At 37.5% G+C, this 12,658-nt stretch overlaps 1 protein-coding gene across 1 annotated transcript in view; it reads right to left on the bottom strand.

Moving 5' to 3' along the window:
- The window catches only part of LOC133650860 (ryanodine receptor 1-like), a 62,758-nt gene that overhangs the window by 17,056 nt on the left and 33,044 nt on the right, over positions 1-12,658 (bottom strand). Inside the window, exons 73-84 of the mRNA XM_062048573.1 lie at positions 10,638-10,808; positions 10,518-10,577; positions 10,297-10,431; positions 10,101-10,213; positions 7,562-7,658; positions 7,359-7,468; positions 7,227-7,278; positions 7,055-7,147; positions 2,848-2,947; positions 2,689-2,768; positions 2,546-2,622; positions 2,387-2,460 (exon numbers count right to left, since the gene is read on the bottom strand). Of these exons, the coding sequence (XP_061904557.1) occupies positions 2,387-2,460; positions 2,546-2,622; positions 2,689-2,768; positions 2,848-2,947; positions 7,055-7,147; positions 7,227-7,278; positions 7,359-7,468; positions 7,562-7,658; positions 10,101-10,213; positions 10,297-10,431; positions 10,518-10,577; positions 10,638-10,808 (1,162 nt within the window). The remainder of the gene's footprint in view (positions 1-2,386; positions 2,461-2,545; positions 2,623-2,688; positions 2,769-2,847; positions 2,948-7,054; positions 7,148-7,226; positions 7,279-7,358; positions 7,469-7,561; positions 7,659-10,100; positions 10,214-10,296; positions 10,432-10,517; positions 10,578-10,637; positions 10,809-12,658) is intronic.

A 12,658-nucleotide genomic window follows, 5' to 3' on the forward strand; every position in this document is an offset into this window, starting at 1 on the left:
GGATCTGTCTTCTTCTTCTTGTCCCTCATAGTGATTGTAAATGTTAGACAAAATTCCCAAAAAAATGTAGTTCCCCTTTAAGAGATGCAACCCTCTTTGCATCAATTTAGTAGAAAAGCTTTGTGTGTGCTAGCAAGTTTGCACATGTTTAATACACACAAACCTTTAGTAGATCAGGTCCCAAGACTTTGCCTAAGGCAGAGAAATACTTAACATAGTTTGACATTTACCTGGTCTGCACAGTATGACTTGGAGAAAGAGGAACGATTACAAATGTCGAAACTCTACATGTAACATGTTCTCACAAGGATTTGGATGGAAATCATTGAACTCGTTTTGGGTAATTATAATATACAACTGGTATGGAACCATAGTGTCATTGCAGATAAAGGAATACAATGCCTTTTTTTATGTAAAATACCCTAAATAATTGTCATGAGAACAGGATCCACCATGGAGTTATGTTTCAAATGCAGGTTAAGATGAGCAGGCAAAACCAGATTCCATTCATTTCCACTTAGAATGAACAGTAAAAGTGAGTTAAGAATCTTAATTATGAACATGACTGACATTCATTTTGTTGTTAGTTGGGGTGCAATGTCAGGGACAGAATGACAAAAAAAGAAAGAAAGGAGGAGACAGCGATGGACAGAAAGATGATTTACCCCGATCTCCGCTCAACTCTGAGGATCATGAAAGGATGGACGGGGGAGAGATGGCAGTGATCGTGGGGAAGGGAAAGAGGAGCAGTGATGTTGACAACAGTAGAGGACTGAGAGATGAGGACGGGGAGATTAACAACATCCCATGGCAAAGTTCACTCAGTGACCATTTCAAATGAAGTCAACTGCAGGTGAGGACTAACAAGTCATACAAATAGAAACCACCACAAAATCAACAATCTCAAAAATAGTGAATTCATTAACACTTATCAAAGTATTAATGATCTTTAGGTTAGAAAATTGATTAGAAAGCAAATCAAACTGAATGCCACATATGGAAACCATCTTTCGTGTTTTACACTCACTTGGTATGGATTCAGTTTTAATCAAAATTTAATAAATAAGTAAAAGAGAATTTTTTTTTTATGTCTTCAGTGAAATACATGATGCAAACTTGCAATGAAAATGATGCTGTTACTGGTATTTGATAATATTTCAAGTCAATGCATTTTCATATTTAACCTGAGTTTTTGTTGTTTGGGTATTTTGTTTGAAAAAAGGGTCAGATAAAATAAAATGTCAACCTGTGGTGTGTGCTTGTACATCATATACCATAGATTTTGGATTGGTAGATGCTGTATCTTTTTTTTTAAAATTCCACTAAGCATGTTACGTAATCCTAATTCTGAGTTTCATTCAGAAGGCAGGAAAGCGATATGAATTAATGTCCTGCTTTGGCTTTTGTTTGTTTTATGTTCTAGCCATTTCAATTTCCAGTATTACAAATAAAAAATTAAAAATAAATAAAAACATTAAAAAAAACAATAATAAATACAAATTTTAAAAAAGTAGATATTTGATGAGCAAATACAGTCACTGGCCACAACATAAGCATTCACCCTTCAGGTCCAATTCCAAAGCTTTATACAGTAGTCTACAGGTGGACCTCAAAAAAATTTAATATCAAGCAAATTTAATTTCAACTTCAAATGTGAAACTATGTGAAATAAACTCATTAAAAGTAAAATATGTCAATCCTTTTTTCTTATAATTTTGATGATCATGACTAACACTTTTTTTTAAAAACCCCGAATGTTCTGAGATTGTTAATTCAAATTTTTCATAAACTGTAAATTATATCAAAAGAAGGATTGTAATATCTTAAATTGCATGTAACTCTGATTGCTGGAATAAACAAACTTTGCACAATATTGTAATTTTTTTGTTTCACCTGCATGCCTTTTTAAAATGTTGCCTTTGAGAACTAAATTGTGCCTTTGATAATAATTCTTATTTTTTCTTGTAGTGTGATTCAAAACTCAGCAATATCCATTTTCTACCACTTGTCCCTTTCCGGGTCGCAGGGAGTGCTGGAGCCTATCTCAGCTGCATTCGGGCGGTACGCGGGGTACACCCTGGACAAGTCGCCACCTCATCACAGGGCCAACACAGATAGACAGACAACATTCACACTCACATTCACACTAGGGACCATTTAGTGTTGCCAATCAGCCTATCCCCAGGTGAATGTCTTTGGAGGTGGGAGGAAGCCGGAGTACCCAGAGGTAACCCACGCAGTCACTCAGCAATATGTAATTGTATCCATTGATTGGCTGTCTACATAACTTCATACTACATATAATGTATTAATTCTGTCATCATCAGAATGATGATTTCTATGCCTTCACATAAAAAACATTAAAAAAAACAGCATGACGACTTACTAGTGCCTTCTTCTGAGACCATGCCGAGCCCCTCGGCCTTGTTCTGCCTCTCAAAAGCATTTAGATCCAGGACACTGTGAGCAATTGGAGCCATTGTTAATTTGAATATTAACACAACTAGGTTAATTTACAGGTATTATTTTATAGTTTCAAACAGACCTGCATGACTGCATCAAGGCTTGGACACTCAAAAAAAACCCAACATCTTTTTTATCCTTCAGGTACTCCAGCATTTTCTATCCAAAAAGCGGAGCAAGTGTTTAAAAGAGCAAAGTTAGGGTGACTATAAAAGAAGGCCTCACCCGTTGAACCTCAGTATTTCCACCATTGAGGATGGAGATACCCAGTTTGAGGGTTGTTGACACCATTGGGCCTGTCTCACCTGCAAGAAGGAAGAAAGTATATTAAAATATCATCATATGAGAAGCGTTGTTGATGCTACATGTAAAAACAAGGTTCACCTTTGCAGGCACTGATCATTTGCAGCACCATCTCTGCAGCTCCACGATTGTGAAGCCTGGACTGCTGGTAAAGCAGTCGCTGTTTTTCCATTTCTTTCTCCTGTGGTCGACAATATGATGAATACGTTGCAGACTTTCATGCTCAAAATGTAAATGGATAAAAGAGATGTTGTAAGATCCCATTCTATCCATTTATATTCTTGTTAAAAAGCCCATCCATTCTCCTTTCACTCAGGTCTCTAAAACTTTACAATATTAATGCACAAACTTACCAGTTTTTCTCAAATGTTTCATATTTTAGGCTTAATTCACAAAAAAACATGTCAAAATGTTGATTCAAGGTATTTGTCTGCACTTTGCACACATTCTCCCAGTTCACATTGTTAGTGGTGGAATCACAACACTACTTCTTCACGTTTGCTGGCTGGAGCAAGCGTTAGACTACAGGAAGCAGCGACGGCCCAACATTGTAGCCATGGCGCTTGCATCTTTTGTCCCGACAATGTGGACAAGAGTTGCAATCCCTCTGTGTCGGAGATATTTCTTTGGCATTTAAAAAAGTAATGTGCTTGCTGCTTTGGATTATTCTAGTATAGGTCAGCACTGACAAAGTATGTTGTGAGAGTACAATGTACACCCAAATAGAATGCCATTTATGAATAGTATATGACCATTGAATGAATATCTCTGAATCAGAGGACCAACGGACATTCCTCTGTTCAGCCACACCACAAATCAACATGTAGCTTCCCACACCTAAACATCAACATCCCAACCTCCCGCACCACAACCAACCCAAACCTCCCACCACCCACGTATGCCTACAACCGAGCTATTCCCGTTATGTGTCGTGCTGTAGCCTTCATCGTGTATCTGATTCCACTTCTGTATGCTGCGTATCTTAAATATGTGCATAAAAGTGTAGCTCTTTACAGGCTTCTGCGCTGTAGTCTGTCAGTAGGCTATGTGAGTGGGGAAAAGGGGAGACACTGATCAGCAGCATTCGGTTAATAATGATGGAGGTAACGAAGTTGACAGGAATTACATGGAGCCATGGAGCGAGAGAGAGATCGGTGATCAGGATAGCAATGACATTGAGAAAGTGTTTAAGCACAATCATTTAAAGCAAAGGTGTCAAACTCAAAGCAACGGCGCCAGAGCTGGCCCGCCACATCATTTATGTGGCCTGCAAAGGCTGGAAACAATAAAGCACTTTATGGCCAAATTTATTTTTCTTTCAATTTTGACAGAAGAATGTACACATGCAATTGCATATGTTCTACACTTTAATATTACCATGCGACAAAATGCATGATAATGTGGGTTATCATTGACATACAATTTCAGAGCAAGTTATTCAACGATCTGCTTTAAATACAAACCCCATTTCCATATGAGTTGGGAAATTGTGTTAGATGTAAATATAAAAAGAATACAATGATTTGCAAATCATTTTCAACCCATATTCAGTTGAATGCACTACAAAGACAACATATTTGATGTTCAAACTGATAAACATTTTTTTTTTTGCAAATAATCATTAACTTTAGAATTTGATGCCAGCAACACGTGACAAAGAAGTTGGGAAAGGTGGCAATAAATACTGATAAAGTTGAGGAATGCTAATCAAACACTTATTTGGAACATCCCACAGGTGAACAGGCAAATTGGGAACAGGTGGGTGACATGATTGGGTATAAAAGTAGATTCCATGAAATGCTCAGTCATTCACAAACAAGGATGGGGCGAGGGTCACCACTTTGTCAACAAATGCGTGAGCAAATTGTTGAACAGTTTAAGAAAAACCTTTCTCAACCAGCTATTGCAAGGAATTTAGGGATTTCACCATCTACGGTCCGTAATATCATCAAAGGGTTCAGAGAATCTGGAGAAATCACTGCACGTAAGTAGCTAAGCTAAGCTTCGATCCCTCAGGCTGTACTGCATCAACAAGCGACATCAGTGTGTAAAGGATATCACCACATGGGCTCAGGAACACTTCAGAAACCCACTTTCAGTAACTACAGTTGGTCGCTACATCTGTAAGTGCAAGTTAAAACTCTCCTATGCAAGGCGAAAACCGTTTATCAAGACCCAGAAACGCAGTCGGCTTCGCTGGGCCTGAGCTCATCTAAGATGGACTGATACAAAGTGGAAAAGTGTTCTGTGGTCTGACGAGTCCACCTTTTAAATTGGTTTTGGAAACTGTGGATGTCGTGTCCTCCGGACATAAGAGGAAAATAACCATCCGGATTGTTATAGGCGCAAAGTTGAAAAGCCAGCATCTGTGATGGTATGGGGGTATATTAGTGCCCAAGACATGGATAACTTACACATCTGTGAAGGCGCCATTGATGCTGAAAGGTACATACAGGTTTTGGAGCAACATATGTTGCCATCCAAGCAACGTTACCATGGACGCCCCTGCTTATTTCAGCAAGACAATGCCAAGCCACGTGTTACATCAACGTGGCTTCATAGTAAAAGAGTGCGGGTACTAGACTGGCCTGCCTGTAGTCCAGACCTGTCTCCCATTGAAAATGTTTGGCGCATTATGAAGCCTAAAATACCACAACGGAGACCCCCGGACTGTTGAACAACTTAAGCTGTACATCAAGCAAGAATGGGAAAGAATTCCACCTGAGAAGCTTAAAAAATGTGTCTCCTCAGTTCCCAAAAGTTTACTTAGTGTTGTTAAAAGGAAGGCCATGTAACACAGTGGTGAACATGCCCTTTCCCAACTACTTTGGCACGTGTTGCAGCCATGAAATTCTAAGTAAATTATTATTTGCAAAAAAAAAAAAAGTTTATGAGTTTGAACATCAATTATCTTGTCTTTGTAGTGCATTCAATTGAATATGGGTTGAAAAGGATTTGCAAATCATTGTATTCCGTTTATATTTACATCCAACACAATTTCCCAACTCATATGGAAACGGGGTTTGTATATTATAATTAAAGCTGTCAAAAATAATAATGTGACTCATGTGGTTAATCACAAAAAAATATTGCATTAATCATGTATACACGCATATTAATCACGCCATTTATTTTGACTGTACAGTCTCCTTTACCTTAACTGTGGCATGGGTTGTTATAAGGTCAGTCAATGCATACGTCAGTGCAAAGATGAGTGAAGAGACTCAAACTGGTGTGCTATGTGACACATTTCACTTCAAAATACACCCCAACAGTGCTTCAGTTAAAACTGTTACCAAGGTTTGAGTAATTAAATGACGTGCATTCAAGTAAAACATCTAAAAGAATATTCCTGTATGATTTTCAAAAAAATTGCATTTGTGTCCAAAAATTAAGGGTCTTTTTTAAGTTGATTTAAATTACCAGTATACTTATGCAAGCATGGCGTAGCCATGTGAATAATCATGATTAATCCAAAGTCAAAAGTGTGATTAATCTGATTTAAAAAACATATATAATTTGACTGCTCTAATAACAATCAAAATGATTTGATAAAAATTGTGTAATGAAGCTATTATATGTTTATATACATAAAATATCACTGTTACAAGCGGCCCTTTGAGGGTTGCCATAATTGCGACGGTCCTCAATAAAAGCCAGTTTGACACCCCTGATTTAAAGTGATAACATTTTCCCTGCGCATTCTGATGTCTATTCTATTACTGATCAACATTTATTGACATATGTCCTTTTATATATGATATAGGTTAAATTGTTCATCTCCAGATGCTGCAGAGAAATGCAAGAGTATAAAGTGAATTTACCCTTGCAAGAATTGAAAGGAGCCATTTTAGTTCACAAGGCTGATGATGTAACTTTAGATTTTTTAATTATTAGTATGATTAGATTGGTGCAACTTTTACATTATTTTTGGGACGTCTAATTAGACCCAATCCAGATAAAAGTGGTGTTCAACTGCAATTACATAGATTTTTTTTTCTTGTTTTTTGGCATTTATTATGCAATTCAAAAACTATGGTGCTAACCATTCTACATATAAAATACTGCTATTAGCACCGAACACACATCAGGATTGGGGCTTATGTAGTCCTGATAAAGCAACTCAAAATGAATGAAGCACAACAAATCAACAGGGACTGACAAAGATGTATAGCAGAGACAGAGTGACGATGACAGTGAAATAATGTCGTGATGATGAGGCCACTCAATGCGTCGAGAGCTACCGCTCCGCTGTGTTCCTGGTCCCCAGCCCCTCGCCGCCCATTACCAGTTCCGACTGTCGCACCTCAAAGGACATCTCATCCTCAGCATCTTCCAACATTTCCTCTTCCCCTTCTTCTTCCTCACCAACATGGCAACTCTAAAATACCCAGGACAAAAGTAAAGATATGTCAATCTAATCTTGTGCTATTAAAACCTCAACTCACAGTGAAACTCACCTTTGCCATAATGTCTGCATATGCCATATAAAGATGATCTGTATCAAGTTTACTAAAATGAGAAGACAACAGAAGAAAATTAATGCCCTATTGAAATATGCTTTGATATATTTTTACCACAGCTGCTAAGACCTTTTTTCTGTGAGAGCAGTGCGACTAAAATGCAGAATAAGCTGGTGGAGTGGATCCGGTTTTGTTTCTTTCTCCTCCTCTTCGTCTCCTTCTTCTTGCTCCATTGCTTTCTGCAATACACCAGGAAGAGCACGGCACAGTGAATATAAAAAAACAAAACAAAAAACAAAAAAAATGTTTTGTGACAATTTGTTGACACTTACAGACAAGTCATCTATCATTCTGTCTTCAAATGAGTAACCCTCGGAGTGAAGCCAATTGCGCTTGTATCCTTCAAGGAACATGTTGGAAGCTCTGTGCCTGCGATGACAAAAAATATATTTCTTGTGTAAGGTCTGAAGTTTGCATTTCATAGCTACATACAGCTATCTGACTTGCTATTTGAAGCAAAAAATATGTGCAGAGTAAACCTGTTTAATACACTTATGAAACATAATTTTGTTCATAGCATGAGATATGTGAGTGTATGAAGGAGTACATTATGGGCCTGATTTACTGAACCTTTGCGTAAACTAAAACACGTGCAAACTTGATAGCACACTTTGGACGGTCAGAAATGAAAACTATTCATCCAAACACATCATCCATTCAGCTACTTCATTTTATAATTTCATAATTGTTAGAGGACTTAAAGGGGTGATTAAAACAAATTCAATTAATGCGTTTTGTTGTCCTTTAGTATTTTTTAATGACGTCAGTTTTTTTTCACGTATAATACATATTATTAATATATATCTTACATGAAAAAAACTTCTTGAAGTTTGCATTTTTGCATATCGTGCGGACTAAGTGCAGCCTCAGCTCCCAGGCACCTTCAGTTTCAATATAGATGCACTACTGCTGCAAAAATGCCCATAAAAAGTAGTACATGTCTCCTGCATGTTTGAAAACATAGCAAAACGGCACAGGTAAAAGCGTAACATGAATGTGCAATAAATGAGAGTGTCTCCATATAGTACATTTAAATAGGGCGTTCTGTATCACTTTTCAATTGCACACGCAGTGATAGTAAATCGCATGCGCCCACTAATAGTACACATTATTTTATAGATTGCACATGCTGTTCACCGCGTGGTGTTTGGATCTTAGTAAATCAGCCCCCATGTATTTTGGTGTTGGATTAGTGTTATATATTTGACTTTGGAAATTGGAAGAGATGTGTTAAATGTTAAATGCAATTTAGCTGAACGAGAGGCAAAAATAAAAACAACTCTAGTTAGTGTCATTTTACACCACCGCTAAATAAGCATACAGTATTGTTAAATCCTTACCTTTCTTAAAAATTTCAGACTATGTGAATTAATTAAGGTTACTGTCACCCTTTATTTTGGTTCCTTTCATTTACTTCTGTTTCCCCCTAGAAGCTGACGCCCCCTGAGCTGGGCGGGGCTACTGGAGCTGCGCAGGTGATTCTCATCAGCATTCCTTTTTAATCACCTCTCCTGCTGCAGTTGAGTTGTGGGTTTATTGTTTGTCTGTTGTTATTCATAGCCACATGCACTCCCGTTCCCTCTTGCTTTTTCCAGCGCTTCCCTGCAGTTCCATTACCCATTCTGCCTTTTTTCGCAGTGCAAGTTTGTTTCCTTTTTGTTTCACTTGCACCATATTTTTTTGTTACATCGCTGAACTTTGTAATAAATACACTTTACCAGTTCACTCTGGCCTCTGCTCTGCATTTTGGGATCCATTCTCCTTCCTGCCTAAACCCCAGTCTGACAGTTACAATGGAATCACATTTACACAATTCAACATGTCCAAAAAGGAGTAGGAAGAAGTAGTTAATCCGATCCGTTTTATTATTCACCAATAAATGTGTTGTAACCAATAAATGTGATGACTGATGTGATATGTAGAATAAATTAATTATATTTATACTATGTTTTTTCACAATTGTCTCAAAGGACTTTACATTGGGAAACGCATACATTCAACCTTAGTGGTGGTAAGCTATATTTATACTAGTGTGGCTGGCAGTGGGAGCAAGATGGGTGAACTGTCTTGCCCAAGGACACAGGCAGCGACTAGGATGGCAGATGCTGAAATTGAAATAGGAACAAGTTTCTGGATGGCTGCTCTACCCGCTGAGTCACTCTGCCCCAGAAGAAGGGGTAAGATTAAATAAGATCCACCTCTTCCTGCTCCTCTTCAGACATAAAATGTGTATATGTGAATGTCAGACATGATCCTTACATGCATGTTCGAAACAAAACAACAATTATTTTGATCCAAAAATTGTACTTCATGTTTTTAGTTGGGCTGTGAAATGATATTTTTTTTAAATCGGATTAATCACATTTGGAATTTGGATTAATCATGATTAATAAAAGGTGAGTACTCGCTTGCATAATTGAAAATAGCTAAGAATTAACCTTGATATCTGTACACAAATGCTATTCTATTGTCAGAATGTCATTCAGGAATGTTTTAAAATATTTTACTTGAATGCATGTAATTTATTTGCACAAAACTTGTTAACAGTTTTACCTAAAGTTCTTTCCGGCTGAATTTAGGAGTGAAATCTGCCAGTGAGCACCCCAGTTGTATGCATTGATCTGATCACTGACCATGTAGCAGTTAAGATAAAAGGGCTTGTATGGTCAAAATAAATTACATGATTATTCTGTACATGATTAATGCACAATTTTTTTGTGAATAATTACATGAGTTAACTTGTTCATTTTGACAGTTATAGTATTTGGGTTATTAGTACAGTATGTTAGGGCAAGTGAGAGTAGTGATTACCTTGGGATGTTGTACAGTGGTGTCATTCTGAAGCAAGCAACAACAGCCCTGCGTCTCTGCTTCGACAACAATTTATGCCACACCATCTTCTTGGATTTAAATGGGTGCTCAGTCTGTAAACGAATTAAAGCCATGAAAATAACATCTGACAACTTGCTAAAATGAGTTTGAATGTGAGTAAGGAATGGCTGCGCACCACTTCAAGATGATAGAGGACGGCGGAGACCTCCTGCACTCTCTTGACCACTTTTTCTGGCGAATCAGCATCCTCAGCCTTTCCCGCCATTTCTTTGTAGAGGGCCATCTGCCAACGCATTGATGGGTTGTCCACCTGTCCACAGCACAGGGAGGCAGAAGTTTGAGAACCCTGATTGATCCCGACTCCACACTCTTGCAATGCACATCATGGAAATAGACCTTTCCCTGCAGGTGAAGATTGTTCTGCAGGAACTCTCTCACTTCCTCATCAGTGTCCCTCTGAAGGGTAAAAAAAACCAATTAATTGTTGTTTGTATACATTGCCGGGAGTGAATTTACCAATGAGTATCGGATCTTGGCCAGGTTGATGAGCTCCTGGTCAGCAGGAGAGCACATGTTGAGGCCTATGGGGAGCATCTTCTTCAAAGCGGCCACAATGAGAGAAGTCTGCACCGAGTAGCGATCCCCCCGTTTCTTCTTTTTGGTACGCTCTGCATCCGAGCCCCCACCCTGACAAAAAGTATGGGCAAGTATTCACAGTATCTCATAACGTTTTACAGATGACACTACTGGGTACTAAACACGCCAGAGTCAATAAAAGCCCTCCATTACTGGGTGATTGTTTATTTTGCTGAATGATATTCAAAGCGCTGAAGACTGTTTATTATAAAATAACGTTACCCTACAAATAGCCAGACAAACCCAGGAAGAGATTAAATGTTGTATTGTCAAAATGGAGCTGACTAAATATGACTCAACAAAACAAAAAACACATTTCTCTGAGCTCAGTGTGGTAAGTACAGGGTGTGATAAAAGTGTGGGGGCAAAGTGAGGGTATAGCTGGCTTTGTGAAAGTGGAGCTGAACAACAGTGAGAATTAAAGGAATTTTGAGCTGTAAAAATGGTTTGACAAAGCATGCAATGAAAGTATTAGTAAAAAACACATTCAGCAAATGGTGAGCAGAATGACAATGATTAAGCATTCCCTGCATGGCAATTGCTGTAGAAAATGGAAGAAGTTGAAGGTGACGATATTGTAACACAATGAATTTGGTTACTTTGTAAGTAGTTGCTGGCTGTTAATAAAACACAGCTTGTCCCTGTGCTTGCCTCCTGCACTCCTTTCCTGTTTCTGTATTAAGGCCTTTTGAATAATGCTTTTTCTGGGATCTCAATTTATGTGCAAATGCATGTAAGATTATAAAAAGCACAATTTAATTTGGGTTACAGTATGCACTGTATGTTATCTAGAATTGTCAGGGAACTTCTCATTATAGAATATATACTTACAAGTTCAAACTATCTTAGGAACCATATTAATAAGGAACATATATAGTAAAACAAATTAGTCTAAAGTCCATTGTAAAAATGTGAGTGCACATATAACCTTAGTTTTGCCCTATTGAAATGAAAATGGGCTTTTACTTTATTTTCACTGTGATGGTTGGGGCTTGCAATCATATAGGACTGATTCATTTCAATACCTACACATCTTTTGAACAATTTAAATTATTTATTTCTGTCTTACAATCCATTATTAAAGAGGACCTATGGTGAATTTCTTCTTTAGTGACTTATTAATGTTCTCACATTGTTGAATGTTCGTGTTAAACAATTCCAAAGCAGTCTATGAGGAACACAAAAAAAGGTAGAAAAAAAGTATTATTTTCATCTAATCGCCTCCTGCGTATAATAATGCCGACGTGCGAAATCAAGTAACATAAATGCTGCTAAAAGCAACTTTTTTTTAATGCAAGTTTGAATCTGAATGTGAGTGTGCAGGTGTACCTTATGTTGTGTCCAGGTGATTCTGTGTAATGTTTATTTTCAACTATGTATCGAAATGGATACAGTCTCAAGATATATATTTATACAGTACATTTTCAAAAGATACTTTTGTAGAGGATTGGCCGTGGTTTTATTTGCAATCTAGGAAAGCCTCCAGAATCGAACATCTTGCAGACAGACTCAAAAAACGGGTTATAAAAGTGACTGTAGAGGAAATTTTACGCAAAATTTTGCATCAAAGCATATCCAACATGTATTATGTGGACATCAATTAGTAATTTTAAATGCAGATTATAAAACATAATAGGTCCCCTTTAATGTTGTGAGGGCAGATATTTTTGACACAGCTTTGTACAAGTTTACCTAATGTTGAGAAAGTTAAATCTTTTATACACTTTATCATTTGCTTAATATTGTCATCTTTAAACAATAAAAATGTGCCTTAGATACAGTATATTATACTGTACTGTAAGTGCATCAGCTATGTCTTGACTTTTTTTTCTGATGCAAGTGTGTTATGGAAGAATAGTTTCAAGGAAAAAAAGCTGCAAAGGTTTAGACATTAAGTGTGA

Source organism: Entelurus aequoreus, linkage group LG05 (genome assembly GCF_033978785.1).
Source record: "Entelurus aequoreus isolate RoL-2023_Sb linkage group LG05, RoL_Eaeq_v1.1, whole genome shotgun sequence".
NCBI classification, from domain to species: Eukaryota; Metazoa; Chordata; class Actinopteri; order Syngnathiformes; family Syngnathidae; genus Entelurus; species Entelurus aequoreus.